At 52.8% G+C, this 24,120-nt stretch overlaps 1 protein-coding gene across 3 annotated transcripts; it reads right to left on the bottom strand.

The window, feature by feature from the left end:
• Window positions 1–932: 932 nt before the first annotated feature.
• Window positions 933–23,422, bottom strand: PDLIM7 (PDZ and LIM domain 7). 3 transcript variants are annotated; one of them, XM_049775726.1, is made up of 13 exons: window positions 23,334–23,422; window positions 22,473–22,579; window positions 16,853–17,004; window positions 16,734–16,763; window positions 16,183–16,296; window positions 15,458–15,594; window positions 15,319–15,355; window positions 13,916–13,977; window positions 13,546–13,762; window positions 11,620–11,800; window positions 1,632–1,752; window positions 1,423–1,538; window positions 933–1,323 (listed from the first exon to the last, which is right to left on the bottom strand). In XM_049775726.1, the coding sequence occupies exons 2-13, from the start codon at window positions 22,566–22,568 to the stop codon at window positions 1,237–1,239; spliced, it is 1,350 nt and encodes a 449-aa protein (XP_049631683.1). In that variant the 5' UTR covers window positions 22,569–22,579; window positions 23,334–23,422; the 3' UTR covers window positions 933–1,236. The 3 variants fall into 3 exon arrangements, with proteins under 3 accessions (XP_049631683.1, XP_049631684.1, XP_049631685.1); XM_049775727.1 differs by having other exon boundaries at window positions 13,546–13,759; XM_049775728.1 differs by lacking the exons at window positions 933–1,323; window positions 1,423–1,538; window positions 1,632–1,752; ... (1 more) ...; window positions 13,546–13,762; window positions 13,916–13,977 and adding an exon at window positions 14,519–14,656 and having other exon boundaries at window positions 23,334–23,419.
• Window positions 23,423–24,120: the final 698 nt, after the last annotated feature.

Genomic DNA, 24,120 nt, shown 5'->3' with positions numbered 1-24,120 from the left:
GAGATAGCATGGAGGTAAGGCGTTTGCCTTTCATGCAGAAAGATGGTGGTTCGAATCCCGGCATCCCATATGGTCCCCCAAACCTGCCAGGAGCGATTTCTGAGTGTGGAGCCAGGAGAAGCCCCTGAGCGCTGCCAGGTGTGACCCAAAAACAAAACAAAAAAGTCATCCTTGGGGGCCGGAGCAGTATTACAGTAGTAGGGTGTTTGCTTTGCACACAGCTGACCCAGGATGGACCTACGTTCAATCCCCGGCATCCCATATGGTCCCCCAAGCTAGGAGCGATTTCTGAGCACAGAGCCAGGAGTAACCCTTGAGCGTCATTGGGTGTTGTCCAACCCTCCTCCCCCCAAAAAGAGTCATCTCTGGAGCCCCTAGAATATTATTTTTCTTTTTTTCCAGACAAGGGTGGGAGGCCTAACTCTATGCTCTGAGCATCATATGTGATGCTAGGGATCAAAATGGGGTTGACCAAGCAAAGCCAACCTTACCTTCCCCTTCATACCATCTCTCCAGCCTAGAGAAGACAAAGTTTCTTGGTTTGTTTTCCGGTTGCACCAGCAATGTCAGGCCTTACACCTAGCTCTGCACTCAGAACTATTCCCTGGAGGGATAGGGCGACCATATAGGATGGTGGGGATTGACCCAAGGTTAGGTGTGTGTAAGGCAAGAGACTTACCCACTGTACTATCTCTCCAGCCCCTGGAGAAATTTTCACTTTGTTATATACCTCAAATCCCATATTTCTTCTTTTGTTTTGGGGCCACACCCAGTGATGCTCAGGCTCCCGCACTCAAGAAATTACTCCAGGTGGGTTTATTGGACCATGTGGGATGCTGGGGATTGAACCCAGGTCTGGCTTCATGTAAGTTAAATGTCTTACCCACTGTGATACTGCTCCAGCACCAAATCCCACAGTATCAACACCTGGCACACATAGCTAATACCTTTATTGTGGTACTCGAGGTGAAGAGGGCCCGGTGTGGCATGTACCGGTGTGCGTGTGGTGGTGGGGCGAGTGAGGGGAGATGAGGAGGTGAGACAGGGTCCAGGGAACCCCAGGTTCGGGCCCGGAGTCAGGGCTAGGGTGATATACCAACCCCATCCTGCCAACGCTCTGAAGGGCACCACATTGGTGGGTGTGGCAGGAGCGAGTGGGCGTGGCCGACACTGGGCAGGCATGAGGTGAGTGGGCGGGACTGGCGTCGGTTGGCTTGGTGATGCAGGCAGGCGGGCTCAAACGTGGGAGAAGGCGTGGCTCTTGCAAAGGGGCTTGTCTTTCTTGGAGTAGAATGTTTTTCCTTCCAGGTTGATCTGACAGATCTGAGGACAGCTTAGGTTCAGTCATATGGCACTGGGGCTAGATGGAAGAGGAGGGATGATGGGCTCTGGGAGGGGGGAGGGGGGGAGAAATACACTCACAGCGCACACGAAGCAGGTGTCATGCCAGCTGAAGCCTAGTGCCTCCAGGAAGCGATCCCCGGCGTCGATCTTGAAGTCACAGCCTCGGCATTTGGTGCCGAACATCTTCTCGTAGTCTGGAGAGGAAGGGCGAGCTGGGTTCTGGCCAGTCCTAGCCTTCTACTCTTCCCAGGCCCTTAGCCTAGATGGTAGCCCCCCACTCCCATTACCTCGTTCACAGTAGGGCGCCCCTTCCTCCATGTAGAAAGCTCGGTTGCGAATTGGGGTCTTGCAGGCTGCACAGGTAAAGCAGTGAACGTGCCACGTCATCTTCAAGGCATGCATGATCTCCTGCAAGGAGGCAACAGACACCCGAACATGAGCACCATGGTCTCTGGAGCTGGGGACTTCAGGCCCTTCTGCTCTCACAGGAAATGCATCATAGTTCAGGTGCCAAATTCCCCACTTCTTTTTCCTTTTTACGTTTCTGGGTCATACCCGGCAGCACTCAGGGGTTCCTCCTGGCTCTATGCTCAGAAATAGCTCCTGGCAGGCTTGGGGGACCATATGGGATGCCGGGATTCAAACCAATGTCCTGCATGCAAGGCAAATGTCCTACCTCCATGCTATCTCTCTGCCCCTCCCCACTTTTTCTGATACTCCAAAGTAAGTGTCCTGAGGTACTTTCTTGGGGAGAATGGTGACAAAGCACAGGTTAGGGGGTAGGAGGGTGACTGCTTTGCATGTGATCAATCTAGGCTCAATTCTCAGAATTCCATAGGTTCCCTGGGCATGCCAGGAGTGACCTCTGGGCACTGGGTGTGGGCCCCAACCCCCAAAAGAAAGAAAAAAAGAGAAAAGGCTTCCATGGTGAATGCAGCCAGCCCTGGTTCAATCCTAAGCACCCCATAGTTCCCTGAGCATCACCAACAATAACCTGGGAGAACGGAGTTGGGAGCAGTACTGCTGGGTGTGGTCCCAGGAACTACAAAATTGGAGGCTGGAGAGATTATATGGCTGTTAAGGGGATTGTCCTGCATAAGGTCAAGCCTTGTTTGAGCCCCAGAACCCCACATTCCCCTGAGCACCACTTGGAGAGCGCCAGACACCTTTGTCCATGATTCGACACACTGGCTTCCTTCCTCCAACCAGGGGTCCTCAAACTTTAAATAGGGGGCCAGTTCACTGTCCCTCAGACCATCGGAGGGTCTGATTATAGTAAAAACAAAACTTATGAACAAATTCTTATGCACACTGCATATATCTTATTTTGCAATGAAGAAACAAAACAGATACAAATACAATATGTGGCCCGCAGGCCATAGTTTGAGGACCACTGCTCCAACCTGTCAACCTGAGCTGGGGAACAGTGGTCCCACAGCCTGATCCATCTCTGTGAGGAAAGCCAGGCTGCAGTTGACTGTGTTGCAACTGTCCTGGAAATGATTAGCTCTACCCCAGATGTCTCCAAGGCTCTGCTCTCATCTCCTCTCCATCACCTCTCTTCTCAATTGTCACCTCCTTCAAGTCCATTCTTTCTTTCTTTCTTTTTTTTTTTTTTGGGTCACACCCAGCAACACTCAGGGGTTACTCCTGGCTCTACACTCAGAAATTGCTCCTGGCAGGCTCGGGGAACCATATGGGATGCCGGGATTCGAACCACCGTCCTTCTACATGCGAGGCAAATGCCTTATCTCCATGCTATCTCTCTGGCACCCTTCATGTCCATTCTTACACCTCCCACTCAGCCAAATCAGGGAGAATCAGCCTTCCACATGGTTGACTCAGGTTCTATCCCTGGCACCCCATACGGTCTCCTGAACCCCACCAGGAGTAATTCCTGAGTGCTGGGTCAGGTGTGTGGTTCAAAGAACCAAAACAAACCAAAAAAATCACAGCTAGAGGTGGAGCGACAGCAGAGGGTAGGGCATTTGCCTTGCACATGGCCGAACCAGGTTCAGTCCCCAGTATATCATATAGTCCCTTGAGCCTGCCAGGAGTAATTTCTGAGCACAGAGCCAGGAGTAACCCCCGAGCACTGCTGAGTGTGGCCCCCAAACCCAAACCACCGTCTCCAAAAACAAAACAAAAAACAAAAACCCAGATAATCCACCCTTCCAGTGCCATGCTTTCAAGGCTCAGGGTATGACAGGGATCAAACCTAGGTTCATCATAGGCATGGCAAGAGCCATGCTAGTTGTGCTGTAACTCTAAGCAATATCCTGATAAGCAAGCATGGTCAATTCATTTAGAAAAACTGAGGGGCGGGGCTGGAGAGATAGCATGGAGGTAAGGCGTTCGCCTTGTGTGCAGAAGGTCGGTGGTTTGAATCCCGGCATCCCATATGGTCCCCCAAGACTGCCAGGAGCGATTTCTGAGCGTGGAGCCAGGAGTGACCCCTGAAAGCTGCTGGGTGTGACCCAAAAACCAAAAGAAAAAAAAAAAAAGAAAGAAAAACTGAGGGGCCGGAGAGATAAAACAGAGGGAAAGACACTTACTTGCCTCGCAACACAGCCAATCCAGGTTGAATCCCTGGTATCCCAGAGATGTTTCCTGAGCCTTAGCAGGGATGCTAGCCCAGAGTGCAGAGACAGGAGTAAACCCTAACCATCGCTGGGTGTGACCCAAATACAAAATAGAACAATAAATAACAAGTAAGAACCAAGCCAGGACAAACTCCTTGTAAGTATGGGCGGCCCCAATGCTCACCTGTCCCTTGATGCCACCTACCATGCCTGTCTCATTTTCACATGGTAGGTGGCATTACACATTTCCATAGCTAGAAATTACTGCCACCCCCTTTCTCCTGAGCCCCAGAGAGTGCTTGGCCCAGATCACACAGCCCACTGAACACAAATATGGATTTTGTAGCTATGCCTGGCATCCTAGCTCTTGCCACCGCCTGGGCTGGGCACATTTCTGCAGGAAATCAGAAGTCGTTGACTTATTTTTTTTTTTATTGTTTTGCCTTTTGGGCCATACCCATTGATGCTCAGGGTTTACTCCTGGCTATGCACTCAGAAATTGCTCCTGGCTTGGGGGACCACATGGGATGCTGGGGGACATATGAACCACGGTCCATCCTAGGTTAGTATGTACAAGGCAAACATCCTACTGCTTGCGCCAATGCTTGGCCCCAGAAATCTGATTTCTCAAACAGAAGTCTTTGTACATTTCTACTGAAAGTCATAATAATTTCATTATTTCTTCAAGCTCTCTCCTCCTCCCCAGGCATATTTCTGTTTGAGTCACAAGAACCTCTCTCTCTTTCTCCCTTAGACACTTTACTGCTAGAAGTCAGAAGAGTCAATATTTTCTCTTTTCTCTTTAAGTAAGAAGAATCATTCTTTCTTCTCTCTCTTTCTCTCAGTGAGTAGAAAGGCCTTGATCTATAGCAGGGGTCTCAAACTCAATTTACCTGGGGGCCACAGGAGGCAAAGTCGGGGTGAGGCAGGGCTGCTAAAGGGATTTCACTTTCCAAATATTCGCAATAAAAAAAATCGCATTAGGGCCCGGAGAGATAGCACAGTGGCGTTTGCCTTGCAAACAGCCGATCCAGGACCAAAGGTGGTTGGTTCGAATCCCGGTGTCCCATATGGTCCCCCGTGCCTGCCAGGAGCTATTTCTGAGCAGACAGCCAGGAGTAACCCCTGAGCAGTGCCGGGTGTGGCCCAAAAATCAAAAACCAAAAAAAAAAAAAATCGCATTAAACATTTGCATACCCCGAATGGAACTGCTCGGGTTATGCGAATGTTTAATGCGATTTTTTTTCTTACTAATGCGATTTTTATTGCGATTATTCAATAAGCGAATAATCGCGAATACTGCGATATTTGAAGGCCGGCCACGGGTCACAATGTTGTACGGAGGGCCGCAAGCAGCGAGTTTGAGACCCCTGATCTATAGGAAGCAAGCATGCCTCTGTGAAAACAATCCAAATAGGGCGTGGCCTGGGGGTCAGAGAGGACAGATGTTGGTTTTATTTGCACTCAGAGGTTACTCCTGGCTCTACGCTCAGAAATTGCTCCTGGCAGGCTCAGGGGACCATATGGGATGCCCACCGTCCTTCTGCATGCAAGGCAAACGCCTTGCCTCCATGCTATCTCTTCGGCCCCATGGAGAGATGCTTTTGACAAAATTCCCACAAGGGAAAGATCCTGCTGGATAACACCCTCAGGTAGGGTCCCAAAGATAAAGATGGACGCTTTCAATATAGGGCCCTGGGTTTGCTGCCTGGAACACTGGGTCCTGCAACACCACTATGAGTGGCAGTATTTGGATACAAGGCAGTATCCTAATATACCTAATTGTCCAGCATGCCTTGCAACTCATGGTGATCACGTGATGGGTTATGACTGATGGGAAGGCCACACTTTCTAAAGATGTCTCCATTTGCATTCCCTGTTCTTCTCAATCATTTTCTGCAGCATGGCCTGAGGCTTAGGACTCTAGAAAGGCTAATCAGGATTTGCTGAATTGGCTGAGAAAGAAGATTCCTAACTCCATATGCCACACCTATCAGAGGATTGTCACCTCTGATGGTTCTTAGATGAGAAATTGGCTGCAGTAGATTTCTTCCTTCTTCCTTGTCTTTCTCCTCTGCCTCCTCCTCTTCTTCCTTCTCCTTTTTGTTTCTGGGCCACACCCAATAGTTCTCAGGATACTCCTAGCTCTGATCTCAGGACTCACTCCTGGAGTGGAGGTGCTTGGGTGCCATATGCGCTGCTCCAACCCGAGTGGAAAGTTAATACCCTCTCGCTATACTATCGTTTCGGCCCCCTAATTTTTTTTGGGGTCACACCCAGCAGTGCTCAGCGGTTACTCCTGGCTCTACACTCAGAAATCACTCCTGGCAGGCTCGGGGGACCATATGGGATGCCGGGATTCAAACCACGGTCCTTCTGCATGCAAAGCACACACCCTTGCCTCCATGCTATCTCTCCAGCCCTGGCTCCCTAATTTTTGTTTTCATTCTTTTTTTTTGGGGGGGGGGGGTCACACCCAGCAGCATTCAGGGCTTATTCCAGGCTCTGCGCTCAGAAATCGCTCCGGGCAGGCTTGGGGGACCATATGGAATGCCAGAGATCGAACCCAAGTTTGCTGCGTGCAAGGCAAACACCCTAATGTTTTGCTATCTCTTCAGCCCACTAATTTTTGTTTTCCATGGTGAGCCTGAGCAATGCGAAGAATCAAAGTGTGGCTACCTCTGGCTTGGCTATTCTGCACACTGGGCAGCAAGGGAGAGCTTTTGTCCCCTGTCTCTGGGAACTTTTTTTTTTTTTGTCTAAGTGGAACAGGCACACCCTCAGCTGGTCACTGCTCTTTTCCACTCTATCTCAGGAGCCCCTCATACCTTTTTTTTTTTTTTTTTTTGGTTTTTGGGCCACAGGGGTTACTCCTGGCTATGTGCTCAGAAATCGCCCCTGGCTTGGGGGGACCATATGGGACGCCGGGGGATCGAACCGTGGTCTGTTCCTTGGCTAGCGCTTGCAAGGCAGACACCTTACCTCTAGCACCACCTTCCCGGCCCCCCTCATACCTTTTTTTGTTTGTTTTTGGGTCACACCCGGCAGCGCTCAGGAAACCATATGGGATGCCAGGATTCGAACCACCTTCCTTCTGCGTGAAAGGCAGATGCCTTTCCTCCATGCTATCTCTCTGGCCCCAGCCCCTCATACCTTTGAGTCTCCAAGACAAAGTCAAAGAAACTTCTTCAAAGAATGGTGGTAAGCCTAGAGATGCTTCAGAGGGCTCCTGCATATTTTGCAGGAGGAAATCCTAGGCATGGAGGCACTGGGGGGTGTGGCTCAATAGAAAATAAAAAACAAAAAGAAGAAAGATGGCTCTGATCCTGTCCTGCTTTCCACTCCAAGTTCACAAGACCAGTGGTTGTGAGGTCGTATGATAAGAAGAGCTCAGAAGGGCCAGAGATAGCACAGTGGTAGGGTATTAGCCTTGCATGTAGCTGACCCAGGACAGATGGTAGTTCGAATCCTGGCATCCCATATGGTCCCCAAGCCTGCCAAGAGAGATTTTTGAGCACAGAGCCAGAAATAACCCGAGCGTTGCTGAGTGTGATCTAAAAATCAAAAACCAAAAAAAAAAAAAAAAAAAAAAGAAGAGCTCAGAGATCTAGGCTCATTTTCACCCAAAGCAGGAAAAGCTCCAGGGCATTCGCAGTGGCTGTTCGCAGTGGCTGTTCTCATCCTTGACATAAGAATTCTAGAATACTTGGATGGTGTTTATGGACCCAGCACGCTTCTGCTGCGCAACTCTGCTAACTAGAATTCTTGGATGGTGCTTAACAACCCACTTTAGTGTTTTTTTCTTTCTTTAGATTTTAGACCACACCTGTGATCAGGACTTACAGTAGGCTGTGTACTCAGGAGTCACTAGTGACAGGCTTAGGGTATCATATGGGGTGCCAGGGATTGAACACCCCAACTCTAACCCAGGTTGGCTGGGTATAAAGCAAGCACCCTACCCACTACCCTGGGATGCCTGGGATCAAACAGCAGTTAGCTGCATGCAAGGCAAACGCCCTACCCCGCTGTGCTATTACACTGGTCCTCGAGTTAAATTTTTTTGTTTGACTCACATCTGGCAGTGCTCAGGCTTTACTCTTGACTCTGCACTGCTAAGGGGATCCTATAGGATGCCGGGAATTGAACCCGACTTGGTTGCAGGCAAAGCAAGCACCCTAACTGCTGGACTATTCTCTACTCCCTTATCCTAGTTGTTTTAAATCTCAGCAGCAAGGGCCTACAGAGAAAGCACAATGGACTCAGTGCATGTGGGAAGCCCATATTTGATCCTTGGCATCCCAAGTCCTTAGAGAAACCCTAGAACACACTTATGACCCATCTAACACCATGTACAAAGATCAAATCCAAATGGATTAAAGAACTTGATATCAGGCCTGAAACCATAAGGTATATAGAATAACACATAGGTAAAAACACTCCATGACAATGAGACAAAGGCATCTTCAAGGAGGAAACAGCACTCTCCAAACAAGTGGAAGCAGAGATAAACAGATGGGACTAGATTAAGCTGAAAACCTTCTTTTTCAGAGGAAATAGTGCCTAGGATACAAAAGCCATCCATAGAATGGAAGAAACTATTCATCCAATACCCATCAGACAAGGGGCTAATATCAAAAATATACAAGGTAAGACAGAACTTAATAAGAAAAAATCATATAACCCCATCAAAAAATGGGGAGAAGAAATGAAACAGACACTTTCTCAAAGAAGAAATACAAATGGCTAAAAGGCACATGAAAAAATGCTCCATATCACTAATCATCAGGGAGATGCAAATCAAAACAACAATAAGGTACCATCTCACACAACAGAGACTGGCACACATCACAAAGAACAAGAACAATCAGTGCTGGCTGGGATGTGGAGCGAAAGGAACTCAGTGTTGGTGGGAATGCCTTCTAGTCCAGTCTTTATGGAAAACAATATGGAGATTCCTCCAAAAACTGGAAATTGAGCTCCTATATGATCCAGCTCTATCACTCCTAGGAACACAAAATTACAATTCAAAAAAATCCCTTCCTCACACCTATATTCATTGCAGTACTATTTACAATAGCCAGACTCTGGAAACAAACAAGATGCCCTTCAACAGATGAATGGCTAAAGAAACTGTGGTACATATACACAATGGAATATTATGCAGCCATCAAATTTTCCTATATGTGGTTGTACTTGGAATCTATTATGCTGAGTGAAATAAGTCAGAGGGAGAGAAATAAACTACAGAATAATCTCACTCATCTATGGGTTTTAAGAAAAATTAAAGGGGCCGAAGAGCTAGCGCAGCGGTGTTTGCCTTCCAAGCAGCCGATCCAGGACCTAAGGTGGTTGGTTCGAATCCCGGCGTCCCATATGGTCCTCCGTGCCTGCCAGGAGCTATTTCTGAGCACATAGCCAGGAGTAACCCCTGAGCACTGCCGGGTGTGGCCCAAAATACAGGAAGGAAGGAAGGAAGGAAGGAGGGAGGGAGGGAGGGAGGGAGGGAGGGAGGGAGGGAGGGAGAGAGAGAGAGAGAGAGAGAGAGAGAGAGAAAGAGAGAAAGAAAGAAAGAAAGAAAGAAAGAAAGAAAGAAAGAAAGAAAGAAAGAAAGAAAGAAAGAAAGAAAGAAAGAAAGAAAGAAAGAAAGAAGAGAAAAATTAAAGACATTATTATAATAAGGTCCAGAGACAATAGAGTTAAGGGCTAGGGGGCCGAAAGGATTAGCTTACAATTTGAAGCTCACCACAAAGAGTGGTGAATGCTGTTAGGGAAATAACTACACTAACAACTAGCATGACAATGTTAAAGAACAAGAGATGTACAATGGCTGTCTCGAAAACAGGCAGGGTTGGTGGTGGGTGAGAAAGGGGCATTCGTGGTGGAAATGTCGCACTAGCGAAGAGGGGTATTCTGTTTATGACTGAAACCCAACTCTAATCATGCTTGTAATCATGGTGCTTAAATAAAGATTTTATATATTGGGCCCGGAGAGATAGCACAGCAGTGGCGTTTGCCTAGCAAGCAGCAGACCCAGGACCAAAGGTGGTTGGTTCGAATCCCGGTGTCCCATATGGTCCCCGTGCCTGCCAGGAGCTATTTCTGAGCAGACAGCCAGGAGTAACCCCTGAGCAACGCCGGGTGTGGCCCAAAAACCAAAAACCAAAAAAAAAAAAAAAAAAAAAGATTTTTATATATTAAAAAAAAAAAAACAACAACCGGGGGGGGGGGGGCGCCAGAGTGGTGGCACAAGCGGTAAGTTATCTGCCTTGCACACGCTATCCTATGATGGACCATGTTCTATCCCCCGGCATCCCATATGGTCCCCCAAGTCAGGAGCGACTTCTGAGTGCATAGCCAGGAGTAATCCCTGACTGTCACTGGGTGTGGCCCAAAAACAAAAACAAAAACAAAACAAAAAAAGAACACAGCTATGAGTAGGCTCTGAACACAACCAGAGTTGGCCCAAAAGCCAAGAAAAACAAAACATCTCTTTTGTTTTGGGGTCATACCTAGCAGTGCTTAGGGCTGACTCCTGATTCTGTGCTCAAGTATCACAGTTGGCAGGCTTGGGAAATCATATGGGATGCTGAAGATCAAAGACAACTCAGCCAGGACCAGAGCAGTGGTGCAAGCGAGAGGGCATCTGCCTTCCATGTGCTAACCTAAGATGGACCTCGGTTTGATCCCCCAAGCTCCTATATGGTTCCCTAAGCCAGGAATGATCTGAGTGCACAGCCTGGAGGAACCCCTGAGCGTCACTGGGTATGGCCCAAAACCAAAAAAAAAAAAAAGAAAAAGAAAAAGACAGCTCAGCCAAGCAAGCTTACCTTGCTCTCCAGCCTTGTTTACTGTTCTTTTGTTTGTCAGTATTTTTTGTTTTTGAGTACACCCACTGATGTTTAGAGTTCACACTTGGCTCTGCGCTCAGGGATCACTCCTGAAGAGTTTGAGGGATACCACAGGGTGCTGAAGATACAACTTGGGTTGACTGCGTGGAAGGTAAATGCACTAAATACCTGTTCTGTTATCGCTCCACACCTCATTTTTCTTGTTTTTTTGTTTGTTTTGTTTTGTTTTTGGGTCACACCCGCGGTGCTCAGGGGTTACTCCTGGTTCTATGCTCAGAAATCACTCCTGGCAGGCTCGGGGGACCATATGGGATGCCAGGATTCAAACCATTGTCCTTCTGTGTCTAAGGCTGTGCTATCTCTCTGGCCTTACACCTCATTTTTCTTAAACCACAGCATGTGGTGTTTGGGAACTATATGGTGCTAGGATCAAACTGGGAGCTACTGCTTGCACTGATCTAATTCCTAGGTCTTCTTTCTTTCTCAAGTAGCTTTTATGGTTCCTTTGTTTGTTTGGGGCCACATCCAGCACTGCTCAGAACTTATTTCTGCCTCTGTGCTCAGGAATCATAGGCTCAGGAGACCCTATGGGGTACCAGGTACCAAGTATCGAACCTGGGTTCTCTGTGTGCAAAGCAAATTCCATCTCTCTTGTCCTAGCTCTCTGGTTCTTGACTCAGTTCTGCTTGAACTGAGGATTTTACTTAAGTCTGCTTAAATGATCCAGATTCAGGTTAAGCCGGGCCTGTGGAAGTAGGGTTTAGTAGCCCAGGTCCCAGGCCAATGCTGGGAGAAACAGCTTCCAGGCCAATGTAAGACCTATTTCCCCACCTTGCCCAACTCACGCCTGCAATCTTCTTCTTGCACTTGGCACAGTTGGGGGCGTAGCGAACGTCGTAGCATGCTGGGCAGAAGAGGACTCCCTTCTCCTCAAAGAAACCACCCTCTTCTAGCACCTTCTCACACTGGCTGCACACAAATTCCTCTGGGTGGTATGCGTGGCCCAGTGCTACCAGATAGCGGCCCCTGTGTGAAAGGAGGGAGTGCCTGTCAAGTGGAGGACCGTCAATACTCTCCAGGGCCCCCCATTTTCTAGAGAGTAGTGATGGGAATGGGGTGGTGGTTACATAGAATGGTGGGTAGAAATAGTTTACTGAACTTAAAAACAAATAACTGTAGAATGCCTGCCTGTCTCGAATACAGGCAGGGAATGGGAAGGGGAGAAGGGGGGACTGAGAGGGGGGGAATGTTACACTGGTGAAGGGGGATGTTCTGTTTGTGACTGTAACCCAACTATAATCATGTTTGTAATCATGGTACTTAAGAAAATGGTGGGTAGACTTGGGGATCTCCTATGGAGAAAAGGATCTAATATAGAAGGCACACTCAAGCCATGAGACTGAGTGACCCCAAGCCTTCCGACCAGTGGAGACCTGAAACAGCCTTGGTGGCATCTACATGCAACCTTGAGCCTGGAGCAAGTGGAATGTCTGACAGCCTGAAGAGGGCTGACTGGAGCTGGAGATACACAGGTAAATGAGAAAGTTCTACAGCTGGACACCTGAAACAATGTGTGTGTGTGTGTGTGTGTGTGCGCGTGCGTGTGCATGCACATGCATGCAGAGGGGCAAGGAGCTCATTGTGGGAACATTTTGGTGTATATGTGTGAAACAATTGTGTGTTCTGGTGTGTGTGTGTGTGTGTGTGTGTGTGTGTGTGTGTGCATGCACATGCATGCAGAGGGGCAAGGAGCTCATTGTGGGAACATTTTGGTGTGTATGTGTGAAACAATTGTGTGTTCTGGTGTGTGTGTGTGTGTGTGTGTGTGTGTGAACACGCATATACGTACGTGCAGAGGGAGCAAGGAACTCATTGTGGGAATGTTCTGGTTCCCAGGAAATAAGGTACAGAGGAAAGCCTAGGGACTCAATGGCGAACCTATGGCACATGTCCCAGCGGTGGCACGCGAAGGCTTTGCAGCTGGCACACGGAAAGGGGTCCGCAATTAAGTTATGCGGCGCAGTGGGAGGCGAGTGTGCCGGTGTCTGTTTTGCAGCTCACCTGGCATTAGGGCCGAACTGGCCATTGGAAGGACCGGGCATTGTGCGGCAGTTTGGGCACTCGGGCTCAAAAAGGCTAGCCATCACTGACTAGGGGTACAGCTGGGTCATGTCTAAGAGGGTAGCAATAATGAACTTAAGCATACAGTTGAGCTGGTGAGGTGGTGCTAAAGGTAAGGTGTCTGCCTTGCAAGCGCTAGTCAAGGAAGGACCACGGTTTGATCCCCCGGCGTCCCATATGGTCCCCCCAAGCCAGGGGCAATTTCTGAGTGCTTAGCCAGGAGTAACCTGAGCATCAAACGGGTGTGGCCTCCCAAAAAAAACAACAACAAAAAAAATACAGTTGGAACTAGCATAGGGTACAGCTAAGCTAAGCTTAGGTACATCAGGATGGGTTTAGGGGTACAGCTGTACATGTCTAAGGGGGTACCTAGAATTAACTTCAGGTTATAGCATGGATGAATGTAGTGGTACATATGGGACTAAGAACTGATGTTCCCAAGTCCCCCATCCACAGGACACAGAATAGCTGCTGTGGTGGGATGGGGAGACACAAGACCTTGGGCATTCCCCACACCCCTCACTCCCAAGATTAGTGACCACCTAGTCAAGGTGGGTATAGATGCAGTTGTGGAAGGGGTGGCGCCAGGCTCCAGGCCTGGGCCAGAAAATGGGGGTGAAGGTGGCTGGAGAAAGCACAGGGCTACCCACCGGATAACCTTGTGGCATTGGTGGCACACAGGTGTGCTGCCCTGGCCCCCTGCGGCTGCCTGCACAATGGAGGTCCGGTTCTGCAGAGGTGTGGGCGTAGCAGGCTGGCTGTGCCGAGTCAGCACTGTGCTGGTCTTGTCCGGGGCATAGCGCTCAGCAAAGGCTGGGTCCACGGCCCAGGGTGGCCGGCTAGTGGGACTAGGGGTGGGTGGGCCTGCTGGGACCAAGGAGAAGGGGTCCAGCCAGGGTCTCCCCAGACCAGGATAAGCGGACCCTCCTGCCCATGGGCCTTCTATGAAGGGTGAAGGGGAACACTCCTCTGCCCCCAGAGGCTTCCCCTCCCTTCCTGATTCCCACTCCACACTCTCACCAGGCCACGGTTCCTGGGGTGTCATTGTGTCTGGGGCAGGGGCTTCCGTCCGGGGCACCTGGCTGCAAAAACTATCATTCAAGACTCTGTAAGCTGAACCCCTAAACTGGTGCTCACATGGGACATAATACAGGAGGCTGAGCACCCCTAAGGTCCTGTTACAACCCTGGGGTATAGCTGCTCTCAGTCAGGTTGTCAAATGCAAATAGGGCTCTCTCTTGCTCCTTGGGCACCCTGCGATCAGTCAGCCCAGAGATCAGTTCTGATAGCATATTTCCCTTTGTCAAGTGGCCCGCCCTCCGTCCCAGGGAGCCCGAAACTGTATCACCTTAACACTGTGTTGGAACCAGCTAATTCCACCCCTTCCTCCAAAGGTTAGGCTAGCCGCCTCCCCACCCCCCCCACAAAGAGAGAAGACAGAGGCAGAGAGAGCAGAGCTGAGGACATTTATTTCCATTTCCCAGCTGGCACAGACCTGGCAGACGGCAGAACCATGGGGCAGAGGACAGGCAGTGAGTGACAGACAAGAACAGGCCCCGTGCCAGGCAGTGACGAGTCTCAGTGCCCAGGCAGGTGAAGGGAGAGGGAGGCAGAAGTTGGGTGGAGAAACAGACAGAGAGGGCAGCAGGCCGGTGAGGGCCACACTATGACTGCACATTGAGAACGTGGGCAGAGCGCTGGTGGTGCCAGTCCCGGAGGCGCGTGTAGCGGGGACTCTGAAGCTCCAGGATATACTTTTCCCTGAAGGGGGCAGAGAGAAGAGGGAAGAAGAGGCAAAAGAGATCGGAGGGAGAGAGGGCAGAGGGAAGGAGGGAGGAAGAAAGAAGAGATGGAAGGGAGAAAGAACTAAGTAGAAGGAAGGATGGAAAGAAAGACAAAAAAGGATAAGAGGAAAGACAAAAGGGTAGGAGATTGAATGAAAGAAAGCATGGATGAAAGGAAAGGAGGAAAGGGAGAAAGCAGAGCTGAAAGGGTAACTATAAGGACAGATAGGTGGGTGGATGGAAGAATGGATGGATGAAAGTAAGGGATAAGAGAGAAAAGAAGGCAAAAAAGGAGAAGGGGAGTAGAAGGAAGGACTAAAAGAAATGTGGAAGATAGAAGAACGGAAGGAGAGAGGAAGGAATGTGGGGAGGAAGAAGTGCTAGGAGGAGGGGATAAAATGGGGGGAGAACAATGAGATGAAGGAGAAATGGGAGAGGAAGGACAGGAGTGAAGGAGGGAGGGTGAAAGGATAGAGGAATGAAAGGAAAGAAAGATGAGGGGGAAGGATAAGAAGGGGAAATGGGAAGATGAAAGGGAGGAAAGGCTGAGGGATATAAGAAGGGAGAACCCTGGCTAAGGCAGGGGAGGGCCGGAGGGGGAGGAGCTAAGGGAGAACAAGGGGCTCCCCCACCCTTTACCTTGACATCTTCAGCTGCTCCTCATCCGGGTCTTGCACTAAGAAGGCAGAGGCAAGCGTGGGTTCACAGAAGGGACAGGCTCCCACAAACCCAGGGCACCATGTGGGGGAAGAGGCCAGTCCACCGTGCTGGCACTTACTGAACTCGGTGCCTGTGAGGTGGGCCAAGATGCGGAAGGAGCGTGACTGGCCAGTGCCTGGCCGTGGCCGCCAGTCCTCCGTGTCTTCCATCAGCCGCTGCTTGCTGGGATTTGGGGCCAGTGGCCGGGGCAGCTGTCTGTGGGGAAGGGGTTCTCAGAACCTCTGCTGAGGGGTGTCAGGAAGTGGGGGAGCCCCCCCTCCGACTGGGCCATGTGTAGGTGTAAGGGGAGTGAGGAAGGGGCCTGGCTGGGGCCACAGAATGGGGAGGTAGAGTTGGGGGGGGTGAGGCCTGTGAGAGTGGGGAGAGGGGTGAGAGGAGGGGCCACTGCCCAGAGTGCCAAAAGCAAGGAAGAGGACAGAGGGGCAGGCGGGGAGGGGGGGGGGACAGGGTTCACTGACTTGTCAGGGGTCTGCACCTGTGAAAGACAGACAGATTGACAGAAAGAGGGACACAGAGGAAGAAGAGAGATAACGAGGGGTCAGAGGAGCCAGGATAAGGCCTCATCAGGCTTAAGGACACTACCTCAACTCCCAACTACTTCAGGGGACCAGGGTGCCTGGTCCGAGCAGGTCCCCTGGGGCGGGGCCCTGTCTGCAGCCCTTTCCCTGGCCGCCAGGGGTCACTACCGTCAGGTCCAGCTAGGCTCGAGGGTGCAATGCCGTGGGCGCAGCAGCAGAGGGCATGGACAGGAGCAGTGGGCACACGGGGACAGGGGGGACATACCCATTCTGCTGCGGGGTGCTGTCAGCAGGCGGGGGTGCCCCGAAGGGCCGGGCCGTCTTGTTGAGGGAGGCGCTGGGTGAAAAGGTGTACCGCGGGGGTTCCGCGGTGGGGGCCAGGGCCTGGGCAGAAGACAGAGCCGGGCAGGGCAGGGGTGGGGTGGGAGGGGGCTCCCCTACCCTCCAGGGCTGAGAGGATGCTGTGCTCTAAGCCACACCCCTGCACATCTGGCGACTTGGGAAGGAGTGGGGGCGCGACTCTGGTTTCAAGAGGCTGGTTTATAGGATGATGTCAACCCATGCTCCCCGGGGCGCAAGGGTGGAGGGTGGCGGGCGTGGCTTGCAGTGGGTGCAGTTGTGGAGACAGGCGGGCATGCATGACAGTGGCACTGGACTCAGCAGCAGCCCCTGGCGCACCTCCTTCCCGCTTCCTTGACTCCCCCACCACGAAGCCCCTGCCCGTGGGACCCCGCGGAGAGACAAGATCACCGTCTCTCTGTCTCTCCTTAGAAGTGTCCCCATTCTAACCACTGGTGTTCCAGAGGGTACCCTACCTTCTGCTGCTTGCTCTGAGCCAGCTGGGCCCTGTAAGGGAAACCATAGGAAGGAAGCAATGAAGGTGAGCCCCACCCACAGATGCCCCAATCCCTAGGAAGGGGGTTACTCCCACTCACCGGCTGAGCCCAAGACTGAGGCGTTCCCCGCAGGCTCGGATCTTGTTCTGGGCTTCGATATGTGTGAGCCCCCCTGCATTGTCTCCATCAATGCTCAGCACCCAATCCCCCACTGCCATGCCTGCTTGTGCAGCCTTGCCGCCAGGGGTGAGCTGTGGAGAGTGGGTGGATGATGACGGAGGTCAGTCCTCCTCTGGTCTGCCTTCCAGAATCTAAGGACCTGGCACTGGAGCCAAGGACCGTACAGCAGGGTGAGTGTTCGCCTCGCACATAGCTGCCCCGGGTTTAATTCCTGGCACTCCATTATGGTCCACTGAGCACTGACTGCTAGGGGTTATCTCTAAGTGCTGAGTGGGGTTGGCCTTAAAACCCAGAAACAGGGGCTGGAGAGATAGCATGGAGGTAAGGCATTTGCCTTGCATGCAGAAGGACGGTGGTTCGAATCCCAGCATCCCATAGTCCCCAGAGCCTGCCAGGTGCGATTTCTGAGCGTAGAGCCAGGAGTAACCACTGAGCACTGCCGGGTATAACCCAAAAACAAAAAACAAAAAACAAAAACAGGAGCCGAACTGACTTATAGTGGTAGGGACTTTGCCTTGCACGCGGCTGACTCAGGATGGACCCAGGTTTGATACCCCAGCATCCCATATGGTCCCCCAAGCCTGCCAGAAGCGATTTCTGAGCGCAGAGCCAGGAGTAACCCGAGTGCTGCCAGGTATGACCCCAAAACCAATAAATCGACACCCCCCCAAAAAAAAAAAAAACCAAACCCAAGGACCTCTGGGGACTATTTCCCTACACCTGGGTGGAAAGGAATGGGACTCAAGGAAGGGATAGGGCATTATACATGTCCAGGTGTCAATGCTTTCATGCATGTCACAGACCTGGGATTGTTTTCAGGACTCAGAGGGTCCCCAGAGCCCCACCAGGACGTTTTTTATTCTTTGGGGGAATTTTTTTTGGATCCACACCTAGTGGTACTCAGCTTTATTCCTGGCTCTACACTCAAGAATTATTATTATTATTATTTTGGTTTTTGGGTCGCACCGGCAGCACTCAGGGATTACTCCTGGCTCTATGCTTAGAAATCGCTTCTGGCAGGCCCGGGGGACCATATGGGATGCTGGGATTTGAACCACGGTCCTGCATGTAAGGCAAATGCTTTACCTCCATGCTATCTCTCCGGTCCCTGTACTCAAGAACTATTCCTGGTGGATTCAGGGGCACCATATGGGATGCTGGGGGTTGAATCCAAGTTGGTTAAGTGCAAGAACACCTGCCAGGAGTAATCCCAGAGCCCAGTGCCAGGAGCATTGCTGGGTGTGGGCCCAAAACAAAACAAAAATCCCCAGAAATTGCCTGTGATGTCAACAGCTATATCCCAATCTTCTCTCGGGCTCCAGCCAGGCGAAGTCTTGCTGGCCTCAGGCCCAGGCTGTTTCCCCTCCCAGGCATGTTCTCTGGCTTGGACATGTGGTCAGTCCCTCCTTCAACACCCTGATTTGCTGCTTCCGGCAACCTCAACTATCTACAGATCAACCAAGCACAGTGCTGCTGCCCTCCCATTTCTAGATTCCTAGTGAAAAGGGCCCTGGATGGGCCTCGGAGTTTCCATGGGAAATTTTAAGGGTTAAAAATGGGGAGAATGGGGGCCGATGTGGTGGCGCTAGAGGTAAGGTGCCTGCCTTGCCTGCACTAGCCTAGGACGGACCGAGGTTCAATCCCCCGGTGTCCCATATGGTCCCCCAAGCCAGGAGCAATTTCTGAGCGCATAGCCAGGAGTAACCCCTGAGCGTTACTGGGTGTGGCCCCCCCCCAAAAAAAGGGGGAGAATGGGGGCCAGAGATAGCATGGAGGTAAGGCGTTTGCCTTTCATGCAGAAGGTCATTGGTTCGAATCCCGGCATCCCAAATGGTCCCCCATGCCTGCCAGGAGTGATTTCTGAGCTTGGAGCCAGGAGTAACCCCTGAGCACTGCCGGGTGTGACCCAAAAACAAAACAAAACAAAAAAAAAAATGGGGAGAATGGGCCAAAGAGACAGCACAGCAGTAAGGCGTTTGCCTTGCACACAGCCGATCCAGGATGTACGGTGGTTCGAGTCCCGGCATCCCATATGGTCCCCCGAGCCTGCCAGGAGCGATTTCTGAGCACAGAGCCAGGAGTAACCCCTGAGTGCTGCCGGATGTGACCCAAAAAAAAAAAAAAAAACAAACAACAAAACGGGCCCGGAGAGATAGCACAGCGCCGATCCAGGACCAAAGGTGGTTGGTTCGAATCCCGGTGTCCCATATGGTCCCCCGTGCCTGCCAGGAGCTATTTCTGAGCAGACAGCCAGGAGAAACCCCTGAGCAGTGCCGGGTGTGGCCCAAAAACCAAAAAAAAAAAAAAAAAAAAAAAAAGGAAGGGGGGGGAGAACATGAGGCCAGGGTGATAGTACAATGAGAAGGTGTCTTGCCTTGCTCTTAGCCAACTGGGTTCAATCCCTAGTATCCCATAAGATCCTCCAAGCACCACCAGGAGTGCTCCCTGAGCACAGTAGGCTTTGGTGGCCCCAAAACAAACACACAGGATGGGCAGACACCCCCAAGCCTCAGCAGTCACGTGACCTTCCCATTGCAACCCTGCAGGCTCTGATGAAACCCGGATGCCTTGGGCAATAGTGAATTTAGAAAGAATGGCTCCTAGAGGAGTGGAGCTAATGAGGGAGGCTTTGGGGAAAGTGAGAGGGGAGGACACCAAGGAAGGAGATGGAACCAGGTCTTAGCTTTGGGGTAAGAGGCTCATCAACAGTGATCCTGCTCAGCTCTTCTGGGCCACCCCAAACTTGTTCTGAGTCTGTCCAGGGTCCTAGCTGGGAAGGTGCAGGGATAGTCAGGGGAGGGGTTCCCCACCCTTTTAGTGGTCTTGTTTTTGGTTTTTGAGCCACACCAGGCCACACTCAGGAGTTACTCCTGGCTCTGCACTCAGAAATCATTCCTGGCAGGCTCAGGGGATCATATGTCAGGGATCAAATCCAAGTTGGCCACACGCAAGGCAAAAGTCCTACCCACTGTGCTATGGCTCTGGCCCCTGGGCTGGCTGGAGGTGTAATGAAGGGGGGATTGGAGACTGTTTCAGCCCTGCCTCCCTTCCAGGACAGGAAACTCACAACCCCCAGGGAAGCCGCCTGGAATTGATGCCTGGTGAAACAGACCCAGAAGGAGAAAAGCCAGGGGAGGTTGGACACTAGTCTGGGGTGGGGGTGAGTCAGCCTGAGGGCTCCCAGGGCCAGCCCAACCCCCTAAGTCCCAGACATTACCTCATCACCCAGGCCTGGGCCCACAGCCAGGCCTAGCCCCTCCTTCCTCCCTTCTGGCTAGGGGTCAGGGGAGAGGGAGGGGGCCAACACCTCAGCAAAGACCCCCTCCTTTGCTGGCCCCTCCTATCAGGGTTAAGCTTCAGCTGTAGGGCTGGGCTACTGGAAGGGCTGGCCCACAAGTGGGTGGAGCCAGGAGTGACCCACTCCTGGAAGAGTGCCCCAAGTTTTGAGGTTGTTCAGGCCCGCCCATTGGGTCAACCCTGAGGCCAGCCAGAACCTGGCTCAGCAACCCTGCACTCAGCATTTTCGCAGTGAGAGGGACATGGGATAGGTTTTCAGGACAGGAAAGGTTTCAGAGTGGGGAGCTGGTTTAATTACCCCATGTTTCTAGAACTCCTGGGAAAGGTCCCCTGGGAAGAAGGGACCACCCAGGACACCTTGCCCAACTGCTGAGGGCAGGCTCTGCCCAAAGGCCAGTGTCCGGCTGGGTAGCAGTGCCTAGAAACCCTCTGCTCCCATCCCAGCAGGTTCTGGGCTTCCAGCCAACCGCTGCCTGCCCACCCAGTGCCTGGGTGGGTCTCTGTGGCCAGAGAGATGCAATGCAGGAAGCAGCCACCCCCTCCTGACCCTCAGGCCACACAGCCTGGCCTCACCCTGGCAAGAGCCTTGGGTTTGTAGTCATGGCCCCCAAATGACCCCACAGCCACAGCCATCGCTTTGAGGGGTGACCCACGGACGGGGACCACCTGTGGGGTTCAAGGACCCAGGCCAGCCACCTTTCCGGCCCTACCGATGCAGGTCCCCTGCCCCCCAGCCCTTTCAGCCCAAGCAATGTGGGGCTGCATTCTTGGGCTTATAAGGCAATCCTGAGCCATGGGTGGAGCTAGGCCCTAGGCACGCCCTCACAAGGGCAGGCTCTGGGAAATTGCTCAGCAGTCTGAAGCTCTGAAGCCTAGTTGAGGGTCAAAGGCCACCCCCACCACATCCGGGATGCAACCAATGCACTGGGGTGGAAGTTTGCACAGGTACTGGAGAGAGAATCTCCTACCAGCAAAGTGCACCCAAGAGGCTGGAGTGATAGTACAGCAAGGAGCTTGACTGGGGTTCAATCCCCGGCATCCATGTGGTCACCTGAGACCCACTAAGGAGTGATTCCAGCCAGAGTCAGGAAGAAACTCTGACCCCAAAACAAAAGTGCATCCCGGGGAAGGGGAAGAAAATAAAAGTGCATCCTAATGCAGGATGGATCTTCAAACCTAGTAGAAGGAGCCTCTCTACTTCTCACAGCCCTGGGTGGAAGATCTTCTCTCCTCTGGAAGATCAGATGGGCTTGTTTAATTCTGTGGGGTCTAAAGTGAAAATGTGCTTCTCACCAGAGTACCCACCGGAGGCCCTGGCTCCAAGCACTGTTTCTCAGGGGCTGGAGTCATAGTACAGCAGGGAAGGCACTGGTCTTGCATACAGCTGACCCAGGTTCAATTCCTGGCACCCCGTATCAGGAATAATTCCTGGGTATGGAGCCAGAAGTGGTTCCTGAGCTAACAGCCACGGGTAACCTCTGAGTGACATCAGGTGTGGCCCCCAAAATCAAAACCCAAACCCAAACCAAGTTGTGTTTTTTTCTTTCTTTTTTCTTTTTGGTTTTTGGGTCACACTCGGCAGCACTCAGGGGTTACTCCTGGCTCTATGCTCAGAAATTGCTCCTGGCAGGCTTTGGGGACCAGATAGGATGCTGGATTTGAACTACTGTCCTTCTGCATGCAAGGCAAACACCCTGCCTCCATGCTATCTCTTAGGCCACCCAAGTTGTGTTTTGTTTGTTTGGGCTTGTTTGTGTTCTGTTCTGGGGCTATACCCAGCGGTGATCTGGTATTATTCCTGGCTCTGCACTCAGGAATCACTCCTAGCAGGCTTGAGGGACCATATGGAATACCTGAGGTCGAACCAGGGTCAGCTACATGCAAGGCAAGCACCCTTCCTACTGTGCTATTGCTCTGGCCCCCCAAGTAGTGCTTCTTGAAGGCTACTAAACTCCCTCAGGCTTTCCTCCTACAAAATGGGTGTGATCACGCCCCTACACCCCAGCAAGCCATGACTCAAAACTTCGTGGAATGGAACTAGGTAAGAGTCCCCCAGCCTGAGGACACTGAGGGCCCCATAAGGTTCAAGGATCCTCTGCTTAGATCTGACTGTCTGGCTGTGGTCCAGGACCCCCGTGGGGTCTCTGCCCTGGTTTGCCACTGCTCCAAGTTTCCCCCACAGCCTCTGGAAGCCCTGAGCATCCTTAGCTCTGGGGATGCCCCAGCTGCAAGTCAGGCTCACCCGGGAGATGGACAGGGGGACATTGAAGTCCTTGCCCCCCTGCAGACGGAAGCCCCACGGGGCTGGTCCCTCCAACACCACCTTGAACGACTCCATGGTGCCAGATCCTGAAGAGAGAGACCAGGTGAAAGCTGGACGTCCAGGTAGGCAGGCAGGCGAAGCTCTGGACACCCGCATCGGGCTGGTGCAGGCATGGACACACACACACAAAGCCCAAGCAGGGCGCAGAGGGTCCTGGAGACCTTAACGGGCTGGGCTGCACCCCCCTTACTTGAGGCAGGCAGAGGCAGCCACGAGGGGCCCCGGGAGGGTGCGGGGAGAGGCCCACATCCAGAAGGGAGGTGTGCTGCGTGAAGGAGGCCGAGGGTGCATGCGTGCCACTGGTCAGCTGGAGCCTAGGACAGTGGGTGGGGTCAGGGGCCCCCCAAGTCCTGGCTGGCCCGGCAGGCCGGCTCGAGCCTGCAGGGAGGACTATATAAGGCGTGTAAGCCGACACTGCGCGGGGCCAGCTGCCGGCGCACGCACGCGGGGGCTCGGGCTCGGGGGAGGGGAGGGAGGAGGCGGCCGGCCTGGAAAGCGCCGCGTCCGGGGCCTCGCCTGGGGGTGCCGCCTCCGCCGTCCGACGGCGTGACTCAGTTTCCCTCCCAGGGCCCCACACGCGGGCCGGGCCGCGCAAGGGCAGGAAGCGGCGCAGGCGCCGGCGCGAGCGGCAGGAAGGCGGGGGCGGAGGCTTGTGAGAGGAAACGCCGCGTTGGCCAAGCACGACCCCCCGCGGGCCCTCAGGGTCCGCCCGCCCGCTCGCCCGCTCGCCCGCCCGCCCGCGGGCTCCGCACCGCGCCCCGCCGCCGCCGCTCCGCGTACCTGCTCGGCCCCACCGCGGGGCGAAGCTCCCCGCCCGCTCCCGTAGCTGCCTCGGGCTCGGCCGCCGAGTCCTGGCCCCGCCCCCAGGCCGCGACCCTTTAAAGCCGGCGCCAAAGGGCGGGGCCGATAACCACGCCCACTCCAGGACACGCCCCTCCCTCCTTCTCTCTCGGCCCCGCCACCGGCGGGAAGCCCGCCCCGTCCTCCCGCCCGCCCAATCACGGAGGGCCAATCGGCGGCGGATTGGAGGACCACGCCCATATGGGCGTGGTCTGAGGGTGACACCGCCCCCGGGCATCCTGACGGACCCTTTGGACCGCCGCGTCCTCCGGAGGACATGAGGCGTTTGGCCACGAAGCATCGCGTCGCAGTCGCAGTCGCAGGGCCGCCGTGTGGTGGACGTCGCCCCGCGCGAGGCGATGCGCATCCCCTGGGGCTTGACTTAACAATGTCTGTCTGAACAAAAAAATTAGGGCCGGAGAGATAGCATGGAGGCTATCATGCAAAGGCATTTGCCTTGCTTGCAGAAGGACGGGCCTCGAATCCCATATGGCTTCGCATAGGGTCACCTTCAGACTGCCAGGAACGATTTCTGAGCCGAGACAGGAGTGACCCCTGAGCACCGCTGGGTGTGACCCAAAAACAAACAAAACCAAAAGCAATACAATAGGGGCCGGAGAGATAACATGGAAGTAGAGTGTTGGTCTTGCATGCAGAAAGACGGTGGTTCGAATCCGGGCATCCCATATGGTCCCCTGTGCCTGCCAGGGGCGATTTCTGAGCACAG

This window comes from Suncus etruscus, chromosome 6 (genome assembly GCF_024139225.1).
Source record: "Suncus etruscus isolate mSunEtr1 chromosome 6, mSunEtr1.pri.cur, whole genome shotgun sequence".
Lineage (NCBI taxonomy): Eukaryota > Metazoa > Chordata > Mammalia > Eulipotyphla > Soricidae > Suncus > Suncus etruscus.
This window is presented reverse-complemented; position numbering and strand designations above follow the sequence as displayed.

Excerpts from the sequence above, each read along its gene's own strand:
- PDLIM7 (XM_049775726.1), bottom strand. The coding sequence starts at position 22,568 with ATGGAGTCGTTCAAGGTGGTGTTGGAGGGACCAGCCCCGTGGGGCTTC. Across the intron at positions 16,297-16,733 it reads GCTCAGAGCAAGCAGCAGAA|GGCCCCCACCGCGGAACCCC; the intron begins GGTAGGGTACCC and ends TGCCCAGGCCCT. Across the intron at positions 15,356-15,457 it reads CCTCACAGGCACCGAGTTCA|TGCAAGACCCGGATGAGGAG; the intron begins GTAAGTGCCAGC and ends CTGCCTTCTTAG.